Raw genomic sequence first — 27,168 nt, 5'->3', positions numbered from 1 at the left:
CTTGCATAGAATTTTGGCAAATGAATTCAGTTTTTGGTATTATTACATTATACAGTTTGTTAATTACAATGAAAGAAGATTAATATGGAGAATTTCACATGTGAGATCAAGGTCAGCAGGAAACAAAATTATATTGTCAATTATCGGTTTTGTGACTAGCGAAGTTTTTCTGTGCTAAATATATTAAAATAAATCCCTTTAACAAATAATGTTGCAGTATGTAAATTTCACTAAAAATAAATAAGTATTGTAATTGCCTACAATAATACTAATCTAATGCTAAATCTTTATTATTCCGTACAAGTGAAAGTGATCCAATCCATACTGAAGAATAGAAACAATAAGTTTGCTTGCATAATGATTGTATTATTACTTCTTATTATAAGACTTATTAACATATCTCATTGTGGAAGTCAATTGTTATTCTTTTAACTGTTATACAATGACTGGTGTAAATTGAAAATCAAGCCATTACCACACACATATATGTGTACATAACCAAAGTTATTGTGTATCATGCAGTGATAAGCGAGACTTGGTATGTTACATCACATTGCTTCCTGTTGTATTTATCTGTTCCTAAAACAGCAGTGACTGACTGAAAAGTTTATATAAAGTTCAGTATATATGTGGAGCAACTTGGACCAACAAAAGTTTAGAGTTCATTCTATTAAATACAAATTGGTGCAACCTTTTGTTATCAGATAGCATCAAACTAATACAAGCGGTCACATTGAAAAACATAATTGCACCATTAATTTATTGAATTTCCAACAAATACCAACAACTGTACAACACTTGCCATTTTTTACTGCTTGCTCCAGCCAACTCTGCTACTCCCACAAGACCAATGAGCTAATCGAAACGTAACTGCCTTCTTATTTTATAGCTTCCTGCCTGAAGGCTGTACCATCTCCCTAGTTTCCCAAATCACAAGCCTGCATCAGAATGGGTATTATCACTACAAATTATGTAAACAAAGTACATTTCACAGAAGTTATAAGCAGCATTGCATGTGTGCTATTGAGACACAAGAAACAAGACTAATTGGTAAAGTGTGTGAACTGATACTTAAGATTCCACAATTATGAACAACATTAAAAATAGTCAGTCATATAAAAGAAACACATGTAAATCATTTGATATGTATGTGTGTAGTGCCTTCAGGAACAGTCTCCTCTTTCTATTCAAGCTTTCAGACTAGTGAACTTTCTCATTGTTCTATCGCAGTTGTCACATTTAATTTTGATCTTATTGTTTGTTACTTTTTCTTTGTAAGTGTGATGCTATTATGTCTTTGGAAAGTTTATTATGAGCCTATAGAGCTTTCTAGCTTGACATGCTGATGAGTGTCATATGTCTCTTAATGTTACTTAATTACAAACTATTTAATTGAGTAATTACCATATTTTGTGCATCTTTGCCAGTGCAGTATATCATATTGCAGTTCTAACTAGCTGAATTGATAGCAAAAACAACAATCCAACTCTTGTATGTCACCCTTATAACAGCATTTATTTCGCCATGAAAGGTACTGACATTATACGATCAAAGATGTTGCGGGTACCAGAACTCAGGATAGGGAGCTCTCGCAGCAAATCATCTGGTCCCATCACCTAGAGGCAGTAATACCTTTATAAGAAGTAGATGGGAGCTCTACAGTCATACTGTTCATTGAGTGAAGACAGTACTCATCATCCTCGTGCCACACTACTGGAACCTGCCTGCCTGCTAGTGGATTGGACTATGGACTGTTGTGTGGACTATTTATTGCTGTTCTGATGGTGACTTTTCAAGGTCTAACAGACTGTCTGGTATCATTCTTCCTTCATCAAGTTTGCTTGCTAATGCTGACCCTGCTCATTCGTGTTTTTTTTTTTTTTTTTACTGAGACATGTTCTGTGATTTTTTTAATAAATGTATGGTAATAAAAGCTGTGCACATTGTGTGTACAATACCTATAATATCTCAGTTGTTAAAATGTGATAAATACTTTATGTATTATTAATTTTACAAGTGCTACCTCAGTTTACTATCTTTAATTGTGAATATTCTTGTGTAAAATAGTTATATTATGAAGCTGTTACCAGCAGTGGTTGTGTTTCTGCATTCTCTATAGGTAGGTGTACTTACTTATTATATTGCTAACCTGTGTTTGGAATGTATCTCTTATCATTATTTGACATATCTCATCATACTGCCCACGTTCAGGACAGAAGCCATTATCCATTTTACATAATTAGTGACTGTCAGATTTGCCACTATGTCATTGCATTTGTGTTGCTAGTTACCTACTATCAATCAGCTTCAGTGTATACTTGGCCAAGATGAGACCCCTGGTAGATTGCACCTACAATATGCCAACTTGAAGCTCATCCACACAATGAGTCCATCATGTTACAAGCTGGATTCAAAATATGAATATATCTCTTGTCCATGGCCTAGGTTTGATCATAAGTACTGAGTTAAGATGGCCTAGGAGACCAGACAAGCACCTTAATATCTGTGGAGTGCTTCTTAACCTGTTCTGATACAACTGATGAGGTGATGCAATGATTTGTTGAATGGTAAGTCTCTTGTGGAAAGCTGTAGGTGAACAAGAGAATGCGTATGTTTGGTTGATTGGACACTTGATTTCTGTATTGTTTACAGCCGAGAGATGATAGCTGACATGTCAGGAGTCCCATTTCATCTCGTGTGAACATTCCCACATAAGACCCCTCTGCCACCTACAATACCTTGAAACATGCCCTGTTAACATATGGCACTCATGTATCTTCTCTTTTTTTTTCCATCAGCGTGTATCAGTGCACTGCAACTCACCAGCTCATAAAACCTTTTTCTCTGCTTTGAACATCCAGTATTTCGACATTTGTGTTAATCTGTATGCTGTGGAATAAGTAGAACTACAAGTGCAGAGTGGGGGCTTTTCTGCCCCATTGTGAGGAGGTAGATCTGCATTGTTTGGCTGTTCATTGATTGTTACTGTTGTTCAGCATTGAATTTCAGAGTGATTTCCTGCACTGGGGCTCATCTATTTACTATAATAATCCACGACATTGGCCTGAGATCTCTGGCATTAACATGTAGCTGCCCATGGCAAATGACTGGCAGCTGCAATTTCCCAAATCAAAGTTCTCAAGTTACATCCATGACACAGTGACACACAGAACACTCATTGACTGTCTGACTGTCCCACCAACCAGGACAGACAATTTGACTGTTCAAACACACTTGTGTAAGGCATTGTGTTCATTCTATGCTCGGTGGTAACAATGGTGACATCTTAGTCATGTGGCACACCAAACTATTCCTTTTTTCATGGTGAAAAGGGTACTTTCTTGCCAACACAGTAGCTATCTCTAATTTAGTTGTTCATATGTGTGTAGTAAGATGACATTAACTGCAACTGATGAGAACACAAGGGCTGTTTTACAAAAGACAGTATGAAGTAGTGCAGTGGTTAAGGTACTAGTTTTGCCTGTTAAGGTACTGGTTTTGCATTTGCAAGGAGCTGGATTGGAATATCTGACCAGCCATCCAGGCTTAGGGTCTCTGTGATACCTATAAATCATTTAAGGTAAATGCATGGATGATTCCCTTGGAAAGGACATAATCAATTTCTGTCCTTGCTCTAGCCCAAGCAGAAATTGTGCTCCACCTGTAATGACCTAAACAGTTATGAGACGTTTAAAACTAATCTTCTGTTACCCTTTCATAATCACATGACATTTTTATTTTTGGTTTCCCATTCCTTTCCCGAAGCAGACAAAAATAGTTTCAGACCAAAATTCAGCTTCAGCTGTGAGGACTTTTTTTTCCAACCCACAAGAATATCAGGAATGGAGTATGCATACATGTACTACATCCATGCCTTGATTATTTTTAACCCATCCATCACGGCAATTGAAATACTTTTTCGTAACTGCGTATCAGCTTTTCTTTACTCACTCTGTGATTCTCCTGTTGAAGCATCTGGAGTTCCTTATTTGAAGTGAAATAATTGCTTACATATATTCTCAATAAGTTTAGTTAGTGCTAAAGCTTACAAATAATTCACCCAGGAAATGGTTTTACTTTGATTACTATTTTACTTAATTTCAGGATGATGATCCTTTTGAAAGAAAACTTCTTCATGAAGTTAGCTCTGAAACAGTTATGAGAGGTATGACTGCATGTATTACAGCATTAAGTGTTTTGACATCTCCAAATGTTCCCAAAAAGGTGTGTTTGGAAGAGATTCTTGATGTAATAATTACATTCTTGGAGAACCAGATGCAGCACACAATATACCCATTCTTTGATTTACTTTCCACCTCTTCCTCAAAAACAGGTAATATTTCTAAACAGGTATACTGCATGAAATAAGTATTGTTTTTAATTAAATAAATATTGTTTGTATGTTTGAAGTACCCATATGCATCAAGACTAGTAATGGTTGTTGTTGGAGATGCAGCAAAAAAGGTAAAGAACAGTGTTTTCTTCATAGAACTCATAAAGAAACTTGATGGAGTGTTCCCTTCTGTTGTTACAAATACGTTTTTCAAATTTTGTTTGATTTTAGGTTATTATTTATCCAGTGCTTGGATTTTGATTGTAAATTTCATTTCTTAGATACCATCATTTACTGTTAAATCTCCAACAAAGCTACTTTTCTTTGTACCCAGTAACAAGTGTTATCCCTTTCTAATCATGGATAGAATGTGGGTTACTTTACCATCTGTATCCTTTTTTGAGACTTATGATTAATGAAACCTTTTGTATAAATTGCATTTGGGACTGTTACTTAAGAGCTGCCGGGAGGTGGGTGGAGTGTGGGGCACATTGTACACTTTAGACATACACACTACTGCACTCATGAAGTTCTTGGATTAATATCCAGTGTGTCTGCCTCTATAATGTGGGCCACATTTATTTTTATTGGAAAATAATTGTATGACTTTTTAATAATTCTTGAGAACTTAACTCTGTAATTATAAAGTTAAAAATTCAATAGTTTCACCACAATCCGTTTTCAAGTTTTCATCCTCTTATGTTTTCATACTCATTTTTGAAAACTGATGAAACAGTTCTTAGTGAAATTCTATGGGATTATGTTAATGCAAGGAGGCAAAATCAAAATGAAAATTCCTGAGCTTCCAAGCTGATGAAAGAAGAAGTGTCAGGTGGTGAGGATTTCAAAGAGAAAGATGAATATTTATTTCTTTTTTTCCTTTCCCTTTTTTCACTCAACCATATGTATTGATGTGAAATTTAGATACTAGCACTTTCAGTACCACATGGTTCCACCTTTAGGCACATTACAAGGATGCAGGAATCTATCTATATCCACAATCTATTCCCTCTCCTGATAGGGAGCATGAAAAAATTGTCCTCGAATAGGATATATTCAACAGGCAAACAAACTGGGGAATAGGAACATGAAAGTTGTTTTTGTGTAGAGGTAATGTTGTTATAGAAGAAAATGTATTGGATGATTATCATAAATTTGTGCAATTGTTTGGAAATGAAACAGAAGTACATGCAAACTGTATTTGAGAATTTATCTTAGAAAAGGAATTTGAGCTAACTCTGAAAAAAAAATACTGAGAATTAGTGAATCCCCTTATATAGACAATATTCATGTTGAACTTCTCAAAGTGGGCCGAATTAAAATAATGGACTGTTTCAGTACTCCTGTGTGTAACAAAAATGAAAAGGGAAAAACTGCCCACAAATTATGAAAAAAACCTATCCCTAAAAAGAAAAATGCCACAAAGTGTGAAAATTACTGAGGTGTTAGCCTAGGTGTGCATGCATCAAAAATAATAACCACTATTGTCCTCAACCAACGGTAATAAAAAGTTGAATCCACACCCTTAGGAGGCCAATTTGGCTTCTGAAAAAACTGAGGAAACAGAGAAGGAACATTAGCTCTGAAGATAGTTATAGAGAAAAGGATGAGAAGGAATGTACAAAACGCATAGTTTCTGTAGATATAAAATGTTTGATAATGTAAAATGGGATAAATAATTGAGGTACTGAAGAAAGAGACCAATAATTGGTAGGGAACCTTTACAAAAATGAGATGGCTCTTCCTGGTGGATGACCAGCTAAAAAAAGCTCAGATTTGGAGAGAGGCTGGCAAGGATATGCACTATCAACCATTATTTTTAATCTCTTCATAGAGGAAGTTTTTTTAAAAAGTCAGAGAACAGTTAGAGGTAGGTGTGTTACTACATGGTAAAAGAATCAAAGTGCATTGTTGCTTTGGCTGGAAGTGAAGATCATGGACGCATATTAAATAGAACACAAAGTCGTGGAAAAAGAATAAAACAAGTCTAAAGCAAAGGCAATGGTTTATGACAGAAGAGCAAGAAGCCGAAGCCTGTGTGTGTGTGTGTGTGTGTGTGTGTGTGTGTGTGTGTGTGTGTGTGTGTGTGTGTGTGTGTGTGTGTGTGTGTGTGTCCACATGAGAGAGTCATTCCATAACTCATGACTACTATGTTATATCATGCAAACACGTGAGCTCGCCATAATAGCAGTAAACACATTCAAAAGCCTTCATCAAACAGTACCAAAATCAACTGACAGATTGCAACTGCTCACAAGGATGGCTCGATATAAGTGCTTGAAACGATGAGTGTGAGCTTGGCTGTGCTATAAGGTGGATAATACCACACACACACTACTCACCAGACCCCATTCCATGTGACTGCAACCTCATTCCACAACTGAAGAAACCATTGCCTAGGGGATTCTTTGCAAAGAGGGTGGATATCCTTGTGGCATTTCGGTGACAGGTGGCACACATTGATGGCAATGCCAGTGGCATTCAACGCCTTCCATATCATTGACAGCACTGCGTGGACGCACTATGGAACTACTTCGTAAGACAGTAGTTGATTTTGATTCATTTTGTTCCATTCGTACTCATGCACAATAAATTTACGCAGAGTTCCAATGCGTGTATTTCATTTCAACCTTTTCTGTGACCTCCTGCACTGGAACCATATTTTATGTTGGCAGTCAGATGCACACTACCTTACAGGTTCAGTGCACATCATAGAATTCCCATGTCATTGCAGTATTAGAAAATGTACCATTGTTGCCATGACTTATGCAATGACCCTTATATATAAAAAAGGTCTCAGAAAATAACAGCGTAGAAATTAGGAAAAGGTTCTTGAAAGCATGTGTTAAGGGTATGGCACTATACAAGCATGCGACCTGGATTCTGGGGACTCAGACAAGGAAAAAAAGCTGAATTCATTTCAGGTGTAGCGTTATGAGTGCAGCCCAAGAGTTGACTGGACTAATAAAATCAAGAATGATGAATTCCTTAAAAGAGTGGCAGGGAAGAGAAGTTTGTGGAGCAGTATTGTAAACAGAAGACTTTAGGTTATTGGTCATCAATTCACATGTGAGGGCTAAAACAAATAGCAGGTGGTTATACTGATGGGAAAAAACTACAGAAATGTGTAGGTTTGACATACACTGAAATGAAGGGGGAGGCAGAATGACATGAAGACTGGAGATCTCCTCTTATAAATGTTGCTGCCAACCAGACTGTTGTCAATAAATTTTTGTATTGAGCAAGAAGAGAAGTATTGTGATTATGCAACAGTTCAGCTGAAACTGATCTATCAGCAGTAAAAAATATCATTAAGAATTAGACGTAATGGTGAGGCCTGTTCCAATGTGATAATAATATGTAACTAATTATATCAATGAAAATAATCAATTTCTGAAAATATAATGTAGCTGGCTGCATAAACAATCCACTCACCAAACAGTCACAGGATGTCATACATAGAAAGCTATTGATATCTGCAAGCTTTCAGAGCCTGTGGTTCCTTCTCCAGGCAGGAGGATTTAAGGAGAAGGAAAAGGACAGGTGAGGTTTGGGAAATGGGGAGAGCTTCGAATAGTTGCCCAGAAGCCTCGGTTCAGGGCAGACTTCCTGGACGATATGAGGACTGTGTCAGAAGGTGTTTGAAAACCTGAGAGTCCAGAGGTGGAAGAAAGAGTAATATGCGAGACAGAGATTACTGACAAAAATCGTGGACAAGTTAATAAGAACAGAAAACGAAGTGCATTGTATGTTGTAGAGATGGGGGATGGGGGAATAGACAGGTCAAAAAATCAAAGATATGGAAAATTAAAATGGAGTGAAGAAAGGAGTAGTTACTGAGAAGAAATGCTTAAACTGATGAAATTAACGTAAATTAAGGCCAGGAGGGTGGCTAGAACCAAGGACTTATTGTAACACCACTTCCTACATGTGGAGACCTGAGAAACTGGTGTCGGGGGCAGAAACCAAATGGCTTGTGTGGTGAAACAGACACCGATGTTATGACTATAATGTCGTAGAGTAGGCTCTACAACAGGATGTGGTGTGTTACCAGTATACACCCTATGCCGATGCCCATTCATCCTAACTTGCTGGTAGTCATGCCAATGTAAATGGCCGAACAGTGTTTACATAACAGCTTGTACACGATATGTGTCATTTCACAGTGGCTCTTCCTGTTATAGTATGTGTTTTGCCAGTTACAAGACTAGTATAGGTGGTGGTAGGCATGTGCATAGGGCAAGTCTTACAGCAGGGATGGTCACAGGGGTAGGAGCCATAGGGTAGGGTAGTGGGTGCAGAAGGAGCAAAGGGTCTGACAGGGACGTTGTGGAGATGGGAAGGTGATGAAAAGCTGTTCCAGGTATGTGAGTGTGAGTGTGGGGGGGGGGGGGGGGGGGGTATTCCGTAATGGTCCTACTTCTGGAGCAATATTTTGTGATCAACACAATCAAATGCCTTAGTTAAATCAAAAATTATGCCTAGTATTCGAAAGCTTCCATTTAATCCATCCAGTACCTCACAGAGAAAAGAGAATACAGCATTTTCAGTTTTAAACCACTTCTAAAGCCGAACTGTACATTTGATAGCTAATTATGTGGTATAAAATGATCAATTATCCTTACATGAAAGTTATATGATTCCATGTAGAAACTAAATTTTTATTTAATTCGCCAGCAATGCTCAGAAAATGAGTGTTAAATACTTTGCATACATCTGAGTTATAGGTAACAGAAATATTTCTACTATGAACTGACTTTATATTGCCAGCCTTGTGCTGTTGATCAGACACTTTCTTCACAACTGACCATGTGGTTTTAATTTTATCTTGTGAATTAGCTATTCTATTAGTGTGCCACATACTCTTTGCCCTCCTAATAACATTTTTAAGCACCTTACAACACTGTCTGTAATGGGCTAATGTAACTTGATTGTGACTTCTTCTGACATTTTGATATAATCCCACTTTGTTCTACATGATATCCTTATCCCACTAGTTGGCCACCCAGGCTGCCTTTTACTGCTAGTACCCTGTTTAGAATGTTCTAATGGAAAGCAACTCTGAAAGAGCATGAGCAATGTGTTAAGGAAAGCTTTATATTTGTCATCTATGGTATCGGCACTATAAACATCCTGCCACTCTTCTTCCATAATGAGGTTTAAAAAACTCTCTATTGCTGTTGGATTAGCTTTCCTCCATGTTTGTAATTATACATATCATTTGTTTGCGTACAAAAGTCTTTTAAGTGTTAAAATTTGAGAGTACAAAAGTCTTTTAAGTGTTAAAATTTGAGCATCATGGTCTGAAAGGCCATTCACCCTTTTACTAATAGAATGTCTATCTAGTAATGAAGAATGAATAAAAGTACTGTCTGTGGCTGTGCTACTGTTCCCCTGCACCCTAGTTGGAAAAAACACAGTCTGCATCAGATCATACAAGTTCACAAGATCTACCAACATCCTTTTCCTTGCACAATTAAATACAAAATTAATATTGAAATCACCATAAGTAACTAATTTTTGGTACTTCCTACAAAGTGAACCTAAAACCCTCTGTAGCTCGAATAGAAGTGCTCTGAAGTCAGAGTTACGAGACCTGCAAACAGTAACAATTAGAAGTATAGTTTCACTATATTGGACTGCCCCTGCACAACATTCAAATACCTGTTTCAGTGCAATGCTGTGATAAGTCGACGGACTCAAATGGGATACTGTTTTTTAAGTACGTGACCACTCCACCAGTCCACAAAGAACTCCTTGATAAACAGCCAGCTAATCTGTATCCTGCTAAAGGAAGCCTCTGAATTGTTAAATTATTTAAGTGGTGCTCTGATGTACCAATGATGTCAGAATCAACATCTATAAGCAGTTCACTAACTTTATCTCTAATACCTCTTACATTTCGATGAAATGTCCTAATTCCTTCTTTACTTGGATACCTGACCTCCTCTGACGGTGGTTCCTTTGTTAGAGGGACTTCCTTGAAGTAGGTATACCTGACAGCTGACTTCAACCTAAAAAAGGTGCAGCTGTAACACAAATACTGCAGGAATTATTCTTGAGTGATCCAACCACCATCCACTACACTGTCATCTGTATGATTTGCCAGCCTCCCCTTTCCATACATATATGATGCTCACACAGTTTGCATGAAGTGCACATTAGTGCCATGAGTTAGAGTAGCTATCTTTACCAGGTCACCACCTACATCATATTCCCCGTCCCTATCCAGACCCACAGTATCTACCCGATCCTCTTTGGTAAAATTCCTACGTAACTCCCCTATGCTGTCAGTCACATGAGCCAACACTGCACTAGGCTTCACAATTCTGGTGACCGGGCACTCACTCTCCAACGCTTCCTGTAACTGCTGGCCCACACCTCTACCATGTGAACTACCTAGCAGCAGAACCTTCTTCTTTCTGTTAGAATTTAAGGCTTAAGGCTTCCTAACTGCTGAGGACTGCTGCATGTTTCCTACACCCACATCTAAAAGAGGCTCCTCTCTACTCAACTCTGACATTTTGTCAAATATATTGCATGTACACAAAGAACAATCTCTGAATATCTCCTCCTCCTAGCTGCCGTCTTACCAACTGATGGTTCCCATTCTTGAGCACCCGTCACCCTCCTCAACCTATCTAGTTCCTTCTTCACGTCTTGTATCTCCACGTGAAGGGCACAGATTTTACACTTCTGTTCCTCTATCAACTTATTTCTACTACAGATTCTGTATTCTCAGGAGAGGATCTTGCTAGAATGCCTACTGGCTTCCCCACTGCATCCCCCCCCTGTGAAAATACTTTGAACAAACCTCAAACCAAACCCATTACTCACAAACCTATGACACAGCCCACACTTCTCACTCATGGTAAAACTATAACAGTTGCTAGACAAACTAAATGTCTATGTTACTGTAGCTCAGTTACAACAGTAGAACTATTTAAAAAACCTAACAATAGTGGTCTCAAAATTCTCTCTCTATTGGGAAAGCAACAACTTTTATTAATACTACTAAACCACAACTAATACCAATGCTACCAAAACTTCACATAATTTCTTAGCTAAAACCAAAAATTCAAGTGGCTATTGTAACACTCAATGAAATTAAAATAGTGAATGAAAATTTTACTGAAATATTTCACTAGAATCAATAAAAAAGGTCAGCTGAAAACTGCTGCACAAAATTTACTAAATGAGTTCAATGCACCGACAACTTGAAAAAACATAGTGGACAAACGCTTCCAAAAGCTTATTAAACTGTTATTTCACCACAAACAGCACAAGACACCATTGAAAACTGCCAACGACATGGCCCCTACCTTGGGAGTACTGGGATCATATGACAGCGGGTAGGAAGACTTGAGTGTCTGCACTCACATTACTTGTGCCCCTAGGTGCTAGTTCTTGCAGACTGAGATGTGCTTGCACTCAGGACAGCTGCTTCAGACACTGGGCATGTCAACTATCATAGTGTTGCAGAGGAGGCAGCATCTGGGCACTCTTCGTCACAAAGAGAGGGGAGTGTAGTAACCTGGGCATTACTACATTTCTGGCACCTACTATGGTGTGTATCGCATTTGAGTGGTGCACTGTTCAACAGCTCCAGGCACCTCCACCAGAGGCCACTGACCGTGGATGGCACCTCAGTCACCTGCAGCAGGAAGCCAGTGGCCACTGACAGGCAAATAGCTTTATAATGTTATGTGCTGACTCCAGCTGGCCTCTCTTGTGCAGTGCTTGTCATATAACTGTCTTGAACTGTCTACGTTGGATTTCAGTGACAAAATAAATAGTTGCTGGTTTCTCATAACTGTGTTTCTTGTTGTATTCATAATTAGAACATAAACAATTTTGTGACATATTAATACTTAGCCTGTTGAATTTGAAGTGTATCATTCTCATTTACTGTCAGATGTCCTGGTTGAACTGTAACAAGTAATATTAAAAAAATTCACCAAAAATAAAGTAGTATTTGAACTCCCTACAACAATGCTAAAGCAAATGTCAAATGTTTATCAATCTGTACAAAATACTATGCTGCAAATGATACTGAAATCTAGTAATGTGATGATTGTTTCTGTTTCTTTTTAAATATTCTGTATTATAGTTTAGTAGTTCTGGTATTGTCTTTTAATTAATCTTCTTACAACCAAAATGTCACAAGTTTCTTCAATTATTTATAATTTCTTCACTACAAACTTGCTACTTGCATAACTTTTAACAATAACTGAACTTCACCCCTTGAACAACTGCTACTACTTCACAACAACTAACTGCTTTATCCTAATATCGGCCCTTGTGCAGAATATTGACAATGCATTGTATTTTTAGTTTTATTACAGTTAGTATTTCATGTTAATTAAAGTGAAGAAACATTAATACAAATAATTTCACATGTGACATCAAAGTCAACAGAAAATAAATATGTTTCCAATCAACTATTGCTTGAATTGCAAAGCTTTTCTATGCTATTTTTTGTAAAATAAATCCCTTTAACAAGTAATATTAAAAAAATTCACCAAAAATAAAGTAGTATTTGAACTCCCTACACCAATGCTAAAGCAAATGACAAATGTTTATCAATCTGTACAAAATACTATGTTGCAAATGATACTGAAATCTAGTAATGTGACGATTGTTTCTGTCATGATCATATAGTTCTATCATCTTGGAAAATTCAGTTAAAGTAATTTCTTCTGTAAGGTAATTATTGTTCCTAATGCCATTATACAGTGATTAATGTGCACTGAAAATTAAGACTTGATGTCAAAGTTACAGTGTATCATGATCTCCAGTAATCAAATGTATTGTATGGTACAAATGGTGAATCTTAGTCTGTTGCATTACACTGTCCCCTTACAGGAGCCTTGCCATAGACTCCCCCCACTCACCCACCCACACCATCCCCTCCCCTTTACGGCTGTCTCTTTGGTTCCTTGCTTGTCATTTGGGTTCGAGCTGATGCTATGAAGTGGTCTACTTATAGTATTCTTACACAAAATTTCTCTTTAAGCTCTGCAGGAATAAACTGGTATAAGTACAAATACAAATGTTTACATGGAATGAAATGGTGCTCCAGATTTGTCAGTCATTGTCTTTCATTGTGGTTGATACAGAAACATATTTTCCAGTTGTATGCCTCTCTTTGATTGCCTGCAGTACCAAGTGGGCAACCTATATTTTGAACTAGTAATGCATCACCCCATTTGCTTCTGAACTGTGTCATAAGTGTACAAGAAACATTTCACAGACCTGAGGTTGCTTGCATGGTCTCTTGTCACATGACATCAAGCCTCTTGAACACATCCCTTACACCATCGGTTGAATAATTTAGGAGTAAAGGAAACAACACACTGAATATAGTAGAAGTATTGAGTCACAGAAAGAAGAATGAAAACTTCAGGTGTGTGTGTGTGTGTGTGTGTGTGTGTGTGTGTGTGTGTGTGTGTGTGGAGGGGGGGGGGAGGGGTCATGCACGTATGTGTGTGCACCTGCTTGCACTCTAGTGAAGTTTTCATTCATTTTTGTCTGCATGTCGAGTCAGAAAATTTGTTAATTGCTGAATTGTTTCCTTCATTCTTACATTACACAGATCAACAAAAGTGTTGCATAGTTCAACCACGTCTAGATGGTCAATACCTTGGTTCAATCATGTCCATATTGTTACTTTGCACCAGGAAGGGCTCTCAACAAGGGAAGTGTCCAGGCATCTCGGAGTGAACCAAAGCTATGTTGTTCGGACATGGAGGAGATACAGAGACGAACTGTCGATGACATGCCTCGCTCAGGCCGCCCAAGGGTTACTACTGCAGTGGATGAGCGTTACCTATGGACTATGGCTTGGAGGAACCCTGACAGGAATGCCACTGTGTTGAATAATGCTTTTTGTGCAGCCACAGGACATCGTGTTACGACTCAAACTCTGCCCAATAGGCTGCATTATGCGCAACTTCACTCCCATCGTCCATGGTGAGGTCCATCTTTGCAACCACGACACCACGCAGCGTGGTACAGATGGGCTCCAACAACGTGCTGAATGGACTACTCAGGATTGGCATAATGTTCTCTTCACTGATGAGTGTCGCGTATGCCTTCAACCAGACAATCGTTGGAGAGATGTTTGGAGGCAACCCGGTCAGGCTGAACACCTTAGACACACTGTCCAGCAAGTGCAGCAAAGTGGAGGTTCCCTACTGTTTTGGGGTGGCATTATGTGGGGCCGGCTTATGCTGCTGGTGCTCATGGAAGGCACCGTAATGGCTGTATGATACGTGAATGCCAGCCTCCGACCGATAGTGCAACCATATTGGCAGCATATTGGCGAGGCATTCATCTTCATGGACGACAATTTGTGCCCCCATTGTGCACATCTTGTGGACGACATCCTTCAGGATAATGACATCGCTCAACTAGAGTGGCCAGCATGTTCTCCAGATATGAATCCTTTCAAACATGCCTGGGATAGATTGAAAAGGGCTGTTTTTGGACAACTTGACCCACCAACCACTCTGAGGGATCTATGCTGAATCACCATTGAGAAGTGGGGCAATCTGGACTAACAGTGCCTTAACGAACGTGTGGATAATATGCCACGATGAATACAGGCATGCATCAATGCAAGAGGGCTTGCTACTGGGTATTAGAGGTACCCGTGTGTCCAGCAATCTGGACCACCACTTCTGAAGGTCTTGCTGTATGGTGGTACAACACGCAATGTGTGGCTTTCATGAGCAATAAAAAGGGCGGATGATGTTTATGTTGATCTCTATTCCAGTTTTCTGTACAGGTTCCGGTACTCACAGAAGTGAGGTGATGCAAAACTTTTTGTGATGTGTGTATTTACATTCTTACATAACTTGTGATTGTCTTGGCACCCATTCTGCCCAATTTCAGTGAGTTCTGGGAGGCAGTCGAACAGTAATTGATTTGGATTATTCTCCAACACTTTTTGTTTCATAGAACCCATGCCATGATGTTTCCTCAGAGTTATTGTTAATAAAAATGGAACTCCTTGTACTGTGAGGTAGATACCTGATTCAGTTGCTTGTGACCATATCTTACATTACTCACTAATGACCCACATACCCATCTGGGACATGTATTAATGAAAACCATATTTGCCATATGTATATAGGTCTCAGCAGGGCAACAATTCTGGCTGCTCTGTGACATCCTCCAAGGACATGTCCTTGGATCCACTGATCAGATGTGACCTTGAGGGCTTTGGAGTGAGTCAGTCTTCTGAAAGCATCAACATTATTTATCTGTTTCAACCTTCTCACAGTGTGTACTCATCAGAAAAACAGTTCTTTACGATGCTCAACACCCTTCTGCATCTGAAAAGACCAAGGATGGAGGTGTTATTCTGCTGACTATCAGGTCATATTTGAATTCTGTTTGATGAAATAGCAGGTACTGCAACCAAGAATGATTGCATGATCCAGAGCATTATCATAATGTGCCATCCTATAGGCATACTCTCACAGTTGTGATACACGGTTGTAAATCTACTACAGGAATAGAAACTAATACAAAGTAATGGAAGATGGTGTTTTGCTGTAGGTCAGAACAATGTCCCACCAGAAATAAGAAATAAGCCTTTTTGGCAGCTGTTGTGCAAGGTTCAGGAATCTTCGAGACACAGTGCACTACTCAGTACAGACATATTGTATGAATGTGTGTTGTCTGTTCTTTCGGATATGTCCAAAAGAACACACCACGCATTCATATAATTGATGCACCTTGATGGGGAATGAATCAACTGTCTTCAGTGTGGGTACACAATTACATCCGACCTCTTGTGGGAATCTCAAAGCAGCGAGCTTGGAGGAACTGGACAGGGACTGCAGGTATGTGGTGCTAGGTGGAAATCTGGGTGGCCCATGCCAGGTTCAAATCCCGATCCGGCAGCACATCTCTCTCCGCCTACACTGCGCCCCCCCCCCCCCCCCAATTGGGTCACTTTTGTGGTTCTTCTGTGGGAGGTTCTGGGTTTGAGGGGATGAGGAAGTGGCTCTGGTTATTTGCTTCTGTACCAGGTCGGGAGGGTAGTTGCGGGAAGCGAAAGCCTCCCACAGAAGAACCACAAAAGTGCCCCACTTGTGACAGGATACTTTCCGGGACTGGATCAGACTCTGAATGTGGCTCTCCAGCAGGGATACGACTTCCTCAAATCCTGCCCTGAAATGAGATCCATCCTTCATGACATCCTCCCCACTCCACCAAGAGTGTCTTTCCGCCGTCCACCTAACCTTCATAACCTCTTAGTTCATCCCTATGAAATCCCCAAACCACCTTCCCTACCCTCTGGCTCCTACCCTTGTAACCGCCCCCAGTGTGAAACCTGTCCCATGCACCCTCCCACCACCACCTACTCCAGTCCTGTAACCCGGAAGGTGGACACGATCAAAGGCAGAGCCACGTGTAAAAGCACCCACGTGATTTACCAACTGACCTGCCTACACTGTGAAGCTTTCTATGTGGGAATGACCAGCAACAAACTGTCCATTCGCATGAATGGACACAGGCAGACAGTGTTTGTTGGTAATGAGGATCACCCTGTGGCTAAACATGCCTTGGTGCACAGCCAGCACATCTTGGCACAGTGTTACACCGTCCGGGTTATCTGGATACTTCCCACTAACACCAACCTGTCAGAACTCCGTAGATGAGAACTTGCCCCCGCCAGGCCTCAGCCTCTGCTAATTTCAAGTTGCCGCCGCTCATACCTCACCTGTCTTTCAACAACATCTTTGCCTCTGTACTTCCACCTCGACTGACATCTCTGCCCAAACTCTTTGCCTTTACAACTGTCTGCTTGTGTCTGTGTATGTGCGGATGGTTATGTGTGTGTGTGCGAGTGTATACCTGTCCTTTTTTCCCCCTAAGGTAAGTCTTTCCGCTCCCGGGATTGGAATGATTCCTTACCCTGTCCCTTAAAACCCACATCCTTTCGTCTTTCCCTCTCCTTCCCTCTTTCCTGATGAGGCAACAGTTTGTTGCGAAAGCTTGAATTTTGTGTGTATGTTTGTGTTTGTGTGTATCGACCTGCCAGCGCTTTCGTTTGGTAAGTCACATCATCTTTGTTTTTAGATACATCTGTGATATATATATATATATATTCTCTCAGTATCTAGGAACATGTTCTTCCTGACAGAATTGTTGTAATCGCTGTTTTGATTAGGTGTGTTCATTTTAACTAAGATCATTTTAATCTGTATTATTTATTTTTAGTTTTATTTTTCACTTGTAAAAACAGTTTACAGAACATCTAAAAATAAATTATGCATGTGGAGTTTATGACGGTAGGAGCCTTGAGGGAACGAAAAAGGTAAGGGAATATTATGAAGTAATGCTGGATTGGTTTACAAACTCTTCAGACTTTTTAATGAACTATTTGTACTTTTTATTGTTTGATGTATGCCCTTAACTGTATAATTTTGGAAGTACCAGTTTCAGTATATAATCTGGAATAGTTCCGTAATGAAATTTTAAGTTACTAAAATCATAGCTGTTTCTTCGCATGTATTCGATCCTCCTCAGTTGTAGGATGAACAATGTTTTTTAATCACCTCCACTATATCTTATTACCTATGTCTTATAATTGTACAAGAATTAAAAGAGATTATAAAAATCAAGAATTCTTTTAAAACATCCTGCAAAATGTAATACGAGTTAAAATAGTTTTGTTATTCCAATGTAAAACTGTCATGATGCAGGTCCTACAAACAACTGTAGTAATCTTAGAAGGAAGAAAGCAGGTATGAAAAAGCAGCACACACTTTGTAAAGAAGGTAGTGATCGAATAACAGCAGTGCAGGTGGAGGAACAGGAGGGGAAAGCAATAAAAGTTTTATACCACCAAATTGTGAATGGAATATGCCAATTAATGGAAGTAGTCGCATTATATCGTGCAGCTCCACAACACATTTCTGCCATGTGTTCCTTATCTGTGAGCCCTTTCTTCATCAACAACATAGCAGAAATTCAGCTGGCTGCACTACGTCTCCTAGGAATTGTGAGTTTTATTCTCCTTTTTTAAAAATATTTATTTTAGATAATGAGAATATTTTGAATATCTCTGTGCTTCTGGTTACTCTTAAGTCTATAGTTTGATGGCTTTCTTGCCATATTCCCTATTATATGAAAAAAAAACAAGTATAGTGAAAATGTAAATAAGTAAGAAGACAGATGGGTTTTCTATGTTATCAAGCATGCTGTTTTGTTGTTAAAAATGAAAATAAAACATGTCAATATCTTAGCATTCCCACAGAGCAGCATGTTAGCTTGCTCGTCGAATTGGACTTTCATATTGATTGTAATACCAATGTGAGATTCCAGTTGGTTTCTGTTTTTCTTATTTTATCCTACTTGTGTGATGTATTTCTTACATAATAAGAATCTGATCAAATCCCTACAGATTTTTTCTACGTATGAAAAGTTCAGGCATGCTGTACTTGGAGGACTCCTTGCAAGTACAATGAAATCATCATGCAATAACCAGATTCTACGCACATATAAAATTGACAGTAGTGGTAGCATTCAGATGCTTACTGCTGTTGTGTTACAACTTGTACAGTGTTCTGTAGACATGTCTACAACCCTTATGTCTGAGGTATGTCATCAGTTTTTCTTGCATTTAGAAATATAACACAGTAGCAAATTTTGATACTCATAGCAGTGAGGACTGCAACATGAATCTTGGAATACTAAACTTATTTTAAGTTTTGTATAGTCCCTAAAACTCTCCACTACTCTCTAGTGTGCGTGTGTGCGCGCGCGGGGCCCACACACACACACACACACACACACACACACACACACACACACACACACACACACACACACACACACACACACACACACACACACGTACGTATGATGCTGCTGCCCCCCCCCCCCCGCCCCCCCCTTTAACCAATGCCAGCTGGTGTCAAAGCAACAGGAAAACTTGACTTTGCCAATAAATGTTTGTGACAGCTGTGTTAGGAGAAGTGCAGCATGGACTGTCTGTAGTAAGAAATGCACCATGGCTTGAATCATCTCTGTATCTGACAGGAAACACACCACATCTTGGATATCAAAAGTGGGGCATGAACACATGGACATACAGTCAAAAGTAGCTTCACACAATCCAAATTCTAGTTCAAAACACGACGGAAAGGTGTCACTGTTTCAGAGGGAGCATCAAAAAAATAATTCAAAGTCTATACATAATAACCCACACTGCTGCATACTCTAAATACATGAACTTAAACCTTCACAACACTCCATCAGTCCTGTGACTTTCTCCTGGGGAAGTACCAAGTATAGACACCACACTTCATATAAAATATGTGTCTGTACAATCCTCAACAAAGATGCTAAGTCCAGCTAACGCTCTTGGGCTTACTGTCACCCAAAATGCACAGTATTTTTAACCCTTATGGTACTTAACTGTCTTTTTGCTGTTAAGAATTTTGTCATGTAGGTGGACACTTAACATTCTCAGCAGTAAGTTGAACTTTAAAAAAATTTAAACTGTACAAGCTACATTAAATCTACATAGACCAAGATTAACATGCTCAAGGCACTGCCATAATTTAAATCTTATCATTATGTTTTTTGTGGTATGCTTACAATTTACCCACCTTACACTGTTTGCTCATGATTAAGCTTATGAAATCATAAAATGTCTGGAGTCAGTGCTTATATGAAACACAAACAAATTGTATGTGTAAAGCTTTGTCCTTATTACTATGTTTTAAGCCTACATCATGTTGTTGCATATATTTGTGTCTGTTTGAAATTACTTGTGGATTAATGTCTAATGTCATTAGAAATGTATTACTTCTGATGGCTAGTTATGTTAGTGTCGCACACATACCTGATGGTTATAATTAAACTGACAGTGTTCAGAGTGCTGCATTGTGCACTGTATACATCACAGGATGCTGAAACATCGTAGGTATGTTCATTAATCGATGCACTTGCAGAGGAGTCTGCTGAAAAAAATAGTAGTCTCACTTCCTCCCACTAGGTGAAAATATAGTGCTATAAGCAGTCATAATGTGAAATGTTTCCTATTTCGATGTCTGTATGCTGTGTGTTGCTTGATGATGCGTTTTGATTTCTTGTATGAAGTGACTGTTGGTGTACATGATTGAGAAGGTTGGACTTTTGCGTATAAAACGCAGTGGCCATAAAGAATAAAGACTGTACACTGCTGATAAAGTTGTTTTATCAGAACAGTAGTAATAGCAGCACTGCACTACAGGAATATCACTGACAGAAACAGCTGCAAGGAGGCTCCATGTCAATAAATGGTCTAAGGAACATGATTAAAAAATTTGAAGAAACAGGTGAATTAGGTGCTGCAGTAGGGAGAAGGAGGTGGTCCATTTCCAGGTCAGTTATTGATGAAATTGCTGTAGCTATAGCCAACCATGCAGCAATTGCCTCAAATTCTGCAGCGAGCACTCAAGCTGTGTCATCGAAATTGTTTCTCCCCTGGTCAAGAGTTACAAAGATTTTGTTGCTCATTTTACACTGGTATCCTTACAAGATTCAAAATTGACGCCAAATGAGGTCCCAATATAGGCTACAATGCTGTGACTTTGCCCTCCGTTTTTTGGCATGAATTAAGATGGATGTCATGTGGCTGGGAAATACTCTTGTGACAGGTGAGGTACATTTTACTCTGCATGATGCCATGAATGCACAGAACTGCTCCATATGGGGCTCTACTCCACCACATGCTGCGCAGGAACATCCACTGCACTCATCTTATGTGACTGTGTGTTGGGGGTTTGACAAGACTCCTTCATTCTCGGTACTTTCTTTTTCAAGGAGATGATACCTCATAAGACTGTTTGGTGCACAGTGACATCTGCATGTTATAAGGACCTCCTCATGTAACACGTAAACCCAGCTTTGCAAGAACACAACTGTGTTCACACCATTATTTTCATGCAAGGTGGTGCGACACTGCTGTCAATTTAATTATAACCACCTGATATCACTGTATAATTGAATACCATCTGAGAAGTACTATCTTGTTCCAGTGACAGTTTTCGTGGTCAGCTTGCAGCTGTTAATGTCAACCTTCAGTTGGCCTTCTCAGCATGGTGTACAAAGTGATCAAAAACTTTTTGCTGATTTACTCTGCAGCTTCTTTGAAAGCTACATAATGCCAACTGCTTCAGTAGTAAAGTACATGTAACAATTAATGTTTCCAAGAAAAGATTGCAGTTCTTAAATTTATTCGCATAGGTAATTTATCAGTTGTCCAAAGATGTCACTGAGTTGAGGCAACACCATTTTCACTGAGTATATACCCTAGATATTCTATACCAAGTTGAAAAACTTAGTATTTGTATATGTTACATTAAAGTGCCAGAGCCTGCAGTTTATTAAATAAGACATACATATTTTGTATATACTTCCGTCACATGGGGATGCTGGGCATGGTAACCCATGCAATTCACACACATGGGAATAAAATAAAAGTACTGCTCAAAGAACTTCTGAAATGCAGCACTTGCTCTGGTCAACCCAAAGAGAACCACTTGTTCTAGGTGTAAACCAAAAAGGTGGATTAGCTATGACTACTTTTTAAGTCTCTATGGTGAGTAGCAGTTGCAAACTCACAGCTCGAAATTGTTAAATGAATGTAAACTTGTGCCTGTTTCTCTTTCCTGTTCTCAACATAAATATCTACGTTATTTTTAAGAGATTTCCCACATACTTAATTGAATGGTTTAATAGCTTACAGTAGCCAATCTGACTGATAATGTAAGGTACTCTACGAAGTAATTGTGTTTTTCAAATCCTGTGTGAACTGAACTAGCAATAAGGGTTTCAACTTTCTTATCCAGGATGTCAGCGTCTTCACATGGAAATAACATGGAAAATAAGAAACTAATCAGACCATTTTACTTTTCTCTGATCATTGTTGGTCCTCATAGTATGATCCTGGTGCATTTCAGTTACGGTAGCATACTCTTGGTGCTGATTAGCAGCTTATTGATTGTCACTCACCTGCCTAGTGCATGGTGAACTGTGGTGGTACAAGCTTTTTCTGAAATATGCTCAGTAGTGTTGTACCTTGACAAGTGAATTCTTCGAGTTTTATAATGCCCCTTTCAGCATTCAACAGTTTTAATCCTTGAGGATTATTTTCATCTACCATAACCCTTCACTGATAATGAGTAGCCAGGAATTGAATAATTAAATATAGTATACATATTAAGTTGATCTAAAATAGTGTTTGGATTTTGACACTGTCAAAATGGGTTCTTTTGTGCAATGTAAATACTAATGCTAGCAGCGAGATGACAATAATTATGTATTCAGTACTGTCTTACATTTTAAGAATTGTTGACATGTTTATTCCTGTTTTGCCTCTACACCATGGCAATAAAACTGCATATCATGGCACAGAATTAAATATATAACAACTTTTTCATTGTTACGTACAAATGAAGAGATATTTTCATGAAGGCTTTCTATACTACTAGTTGTACTAGTGAAAAATTCTTGAGCTCAAGAGGAACTCATTTTGTTTGAGATGTGTAATACACTGTTCGCTTTTTAGCTAGAAGTGTTATATATTTTTCCACATGGGAAAAATATATTAAAAACAGAGATTCCATGACTTACCAAACGGGAAAGCGCTGGTAGATAGGCACAATAAATAAATTTTTATTGTGCCTATCTATCAGCGCTTTCCCGTTTGGTAAGTTATATATATATATATATATATATATATATATATATATATAAAAAAACAAAGATGATGTGACTTACCAAATGAAAGTGCTGGCAGGTCGACAGACACACAAACATACACACAAAATACTAGCTTTCGCAACCAACGGTTGCTTCGTCAGGAAAGAGGGAAGGAGAGGGAAAGATGAAAGGATGTGGGTTTTAAGGGAGAGGTTAAGGAGTCATTCCAATCCCGGGAGCAGAAAGACTTACCTTGGGGAAAAAAGGACGGGTATACACTCGCACACACACACATATCCATCCGCACATACACAGACACGAGCCGTGTCTGTTTACGTGAGGATGGATATGTGTGTGTGTGTGTGTGTGCGAGTGTATACCCGTCCTTTTTTCCCCCTAAGGTAAGTCCTTCCGCTCCCGGGATTGGAATGACTCCTTACCCTCTCCCTTAAAACCCACATCCTTTCATCTTTCCCTCTCCTTCCCTCTTTCCTGATGAGGCAACAGTTTGTTGCGAAAGCTAGTATTTTGTGTGTATGTTTGTGTTTGTTTGTGTGTCTGTCGACTTGCCAGCACTTTCATTTGGTAAGTCACATCATCTTTGTTTTTAGATATATTTTTCCTGCGTGGAATGTTTCCCTCTATTATATATATATATATATATATATATATATATATATATATATATATATATATATATATATATATATATATTTTACACTCCTGGAAATGGAAAAAAGAACAGATTGACACCGGTGTGTCAGACCCACCATACTTGCTCCGGACACTGCGAGAGGGCTGTACAAGCAATGATCACACGCACGGCACAGCGGACACACCAGGAACCGCGGTGTTGGCCGTCGAATGGCGCTAGCTGCGCAGCATTTGTGCACCGCCGCCGTCAGTGTCAGCCAGTTTGCCGTGGCATACGGAGTTCCATCGCAGTCTTTAACACTGGTAGCATGCCGCGACAGCGTGGACGTGAACCGTATGTGCAGTTGACGGACTTTGAGCGAGGGCGTATAGTGGGCATGCGGGAGGCCGGGTGGACGTACCGCCGAATTGCTCAACACGTGGGGTGTGAGGTCTCCACAGTACATCGATGTTGTTGCCAGTGGTCGGCGGAAGGTGCACGTGCCCGTCGACCTGGGACCGGACCGCAGCGACGCACGGATGCACGCCAAGACCGTAGGATCCTACGCAGTGCCGTAGGGGACCGCACCGCCACTTCCCAGCAAATTAGGGACACTGTTGCTCCTGGGGTATCGGCGAGGACCATTCGCAACCGTCTCCATGAAGCTGGGCTACGGTCCCGCACACCGTTAGGCCGTCTTCCGCTCACGCCCCAACATCGTGCAGCCCGCCTCCAGTGGTGTCGCGACAGGCGTGAATGGAGGGACGAATGGAGACGTGTCGTCTTCAGCGATGAGAGTCGCTTCTGCCTTGGTGCCAATGATGGTCGTATGCGTGTTTGGCGCCGTGCAGGTGAGCGCCACAATCAGGACTGCATACGACCGAGGCACACAGGGCCAACACCCGGCATCATGGTGTGGGGAGCGATCTCCTACACTGGCCGTACACCACTGGTGATCGTCGAGGGGACACTGAATAGTGCACGGTACATCCAAACCGTCATCGAACCCATCGTTCTACCATTCCTAGACTGGCAAGGGAACTTGCTGTTCCAACAGGACAATGCACGTCCGCATGTATCCCGTGCCACCCAACATGCTCTAGAAGGTGTAAGTCAACTACCCTGGCCAGCAAGATCTCCGGATCTGTCCCCCATTGAGCATGTTTGGGACTGGATGAAGCGTCGTCTCACGCGGTCTGCACGTCCAGCACGAACGCTGGTCCAACTGAGGCGCCAGGTGGAAATGGCATGGCAAGCCGTTCCACAGGACTACATCCAGCATCTCTACGATCGTCTCCATGGGAGAATAGCAGCCTGCATTGCTGCGAAAGGTGGATATACACTGTACTAGTGCCAACATTGTGCATGCTCTGTTGCCTGTGTCTATGTGCCTGTGGTTCTGTCAGTGTGATCATGTGATGTATCTGACCCCAGGAATGTGTCAATAAAGTTTCCCCTTCCTGGGACAATGAATTCACGGTGTTCTTATTTCAATTTCCAGGAGTGTATATACGAGGGCGGTTCAGAAAGTAACCTCCGATTGGTCACAGTGCGGGTTGTGGGGGGAGTAGCGACGCCATCTGTGCGTTCACGCACTCAACAGGTCAGTCGGCATCAAGCCGTGGTCGAGTGAACGTCGTACCTGCGCTAGTTTAGTTTTTGTGGCAGTTTGAAATGTGTGCTGCAATAGAAAACCCCGCCAAATGTGAAGTGCGTGCTGTCATAAGGTTTTTTACAACCAAAGGATATTCTGCAGCAGCTATTCATCGTGAGCTTTGTGCCGTGTACGGACCAAGAGTTATGAGTGAAGGAGTTGTCCGTGAATGGGTACGTTTATTTAAAAGTGGACGAGAAAACGTTCATGATGAAGAGAGGAGTGGTAGACCATCATTGGTGACTGACGAACTCGTTCAGACAGTTGATGCAAAAGTTCGTGAAAATCGACGTTTCTCAATGTCGGAGTTGTCTACTGGTTTTCCACAGATTTCTAAGACTCTCTTGTACGAGATAGTGACAGCAAGATAGGGTTACCGTCAGTTCTGTGCACGATGGGTGCCCAAAATTCTTACCGACCACCACAAAACTCAAAGAATGGCCTCTGCATTAGACTTTCTGTCACGTTATGAGGACGAAGGAGAACCATTGTTAAACAGAATCGTGACCGGTGACGAAACCTGGATTAAGTACGTGAACCCTGAGACAAAAGAACAATCAAAGATGTGGGCACATTCAAATTCGCCTACCAAACCAAGAAAAGCCTCGCAAGATTTTTCTGCCAGAAAACTGATGGCAACGGTGTTTTGGGATGCCAAAGGGGTGTTGTTGGTTGAATTCGTGGAACGTGGTACGACCATTAATCAAGACGTGTACTGTGAAACAATAAAAAAGTCACGACGGGCTATACAGAACAAACGCCGTGGTATGCTGACTTCCGGTATCGTTTTTTTGCACGATAACGCCCGTCCTCACTCTGCTCGCAGAACAACGGCCCTTCTTGAGTCCTTCAAGTGGGACGTTATCAACCATCCACCTTACAGCCCAGACCTGGCGCCAAGTGATTATCACCTCTTCATGCATTTGAAGAAATGGCTCGGGTCACAGCGGTTTGATGATGACGAAGAGCTCAAAGATGCGGTCACAGGCTGGGTCCAGGCACAAGCGGGTGATTTTTATGCAGAAGGAATTTCAAAGCTTGTGAAGAGATACGATAAGTGCCTCAATCGCTATGGAGACTACGTAGAAAAATAGTGCAAAGGTGTAGTTGTAAGATAGGAAAAATATATCTAAAAACAAAGATGATGTGACTTACCAAATGAAAGTGCTGGCAGGTCGACAGACACACAAACGGTACACAAACACACACACAAAATTCAAGCTTTCGCAACAAACTGTTGCCTCATCAGGAAAGAGGGAAGGAGAGGGAAAGACGAAAGGATGTGGGTTTTAAGGGAGAAGGTAAGGAGTCATTCCAATCCCGGGAGCGGAAGGACTTACCTTAGGGGGAAAAAAGGACGGGTATACACTCGCACACACACACATATCCATCCACACATATACAGGCACAAGCATACATCTCACAAGCAGACATATTTAAAGACAAAGAGTTTGGGCAGAGATGTCAGTCGAGGCAGAAGTGCAGAGGCAAAGATGTTGTTGAATGACAGGTGAGGTATGAGTGGCGGCAACTTGAAATTAGCGGAGATTGAGGCCTGGTGGGTAACAGGAAGAGAGGATATATTGAAGAGCAAGTTCCCATCTCCGGAGCTCGGATAGGTTGGTGTTAGTGGGAAGTATCCAGATAACCCGGACGGTGTAACACTGCGCTAAGATGTGCTGGCCGTGCACCAAGGCATGTTTAGCCACAGGGTGATCCTCATTACCAACAAACACTGTCTGCCTGTGTCCATTCATGCGAATGGACAGTTTGTTGCTGGTCATTCCCACATAGAATGCATCACAGTGTAGGCAGGTCAGTTGGTAGATCGCGTGG

The 27,168-nt window shown here is 40.3% G+C and overlaps 1 protein-coding gene across 1 annotated transcript in view; it reads left to right on the top strand.

Moving 5' to 3' along the window:
* Positions 1-27,168, top strand: part of LOC126235262 (nipped-B-like protein A) — a 274,736-nt gene that overhangs the window by 61,311 nt on the left and 186,257 nt on the right. The window contains exons 3-5 of the mRNA XM_049943992.1: positions 4,105-4,333; positions 18,055-18,353; positions 18,756-18,950. Coding sequence (XP_049799949.1) covers positions 4,105-4,333; positions 18,055-18,353; positions 18,756-18,950 — 723 coding nt within the window. The remainder of the gene's footprint in view (positions 1-4,104; positions 4,334-18,054; positions 18,354-18,755; positions 18,951-27,168) is intronic.

This window comes from Schistocerca nitens, chromosome 2, assembly GCF_023898315.1.
Source record: "Schistocerca nitens isolate TAMUIC-IGC-003100 chromosome 2, iqSchNite1.1, whole genome shotgun sequence".
In the NCBI taxonomy this organism is placed as follows: Eukaryota; Metazoa; Arthropoda; class Insecta; order Orthoptera; family Acrididae; genus Schistocerca; species Schistocerca nitens.
The sequence above is the reverse complement of the archived record's forward strand: the minus strand, read 5'-3'. Positions and strand labels throughout refer to the sequence as shown.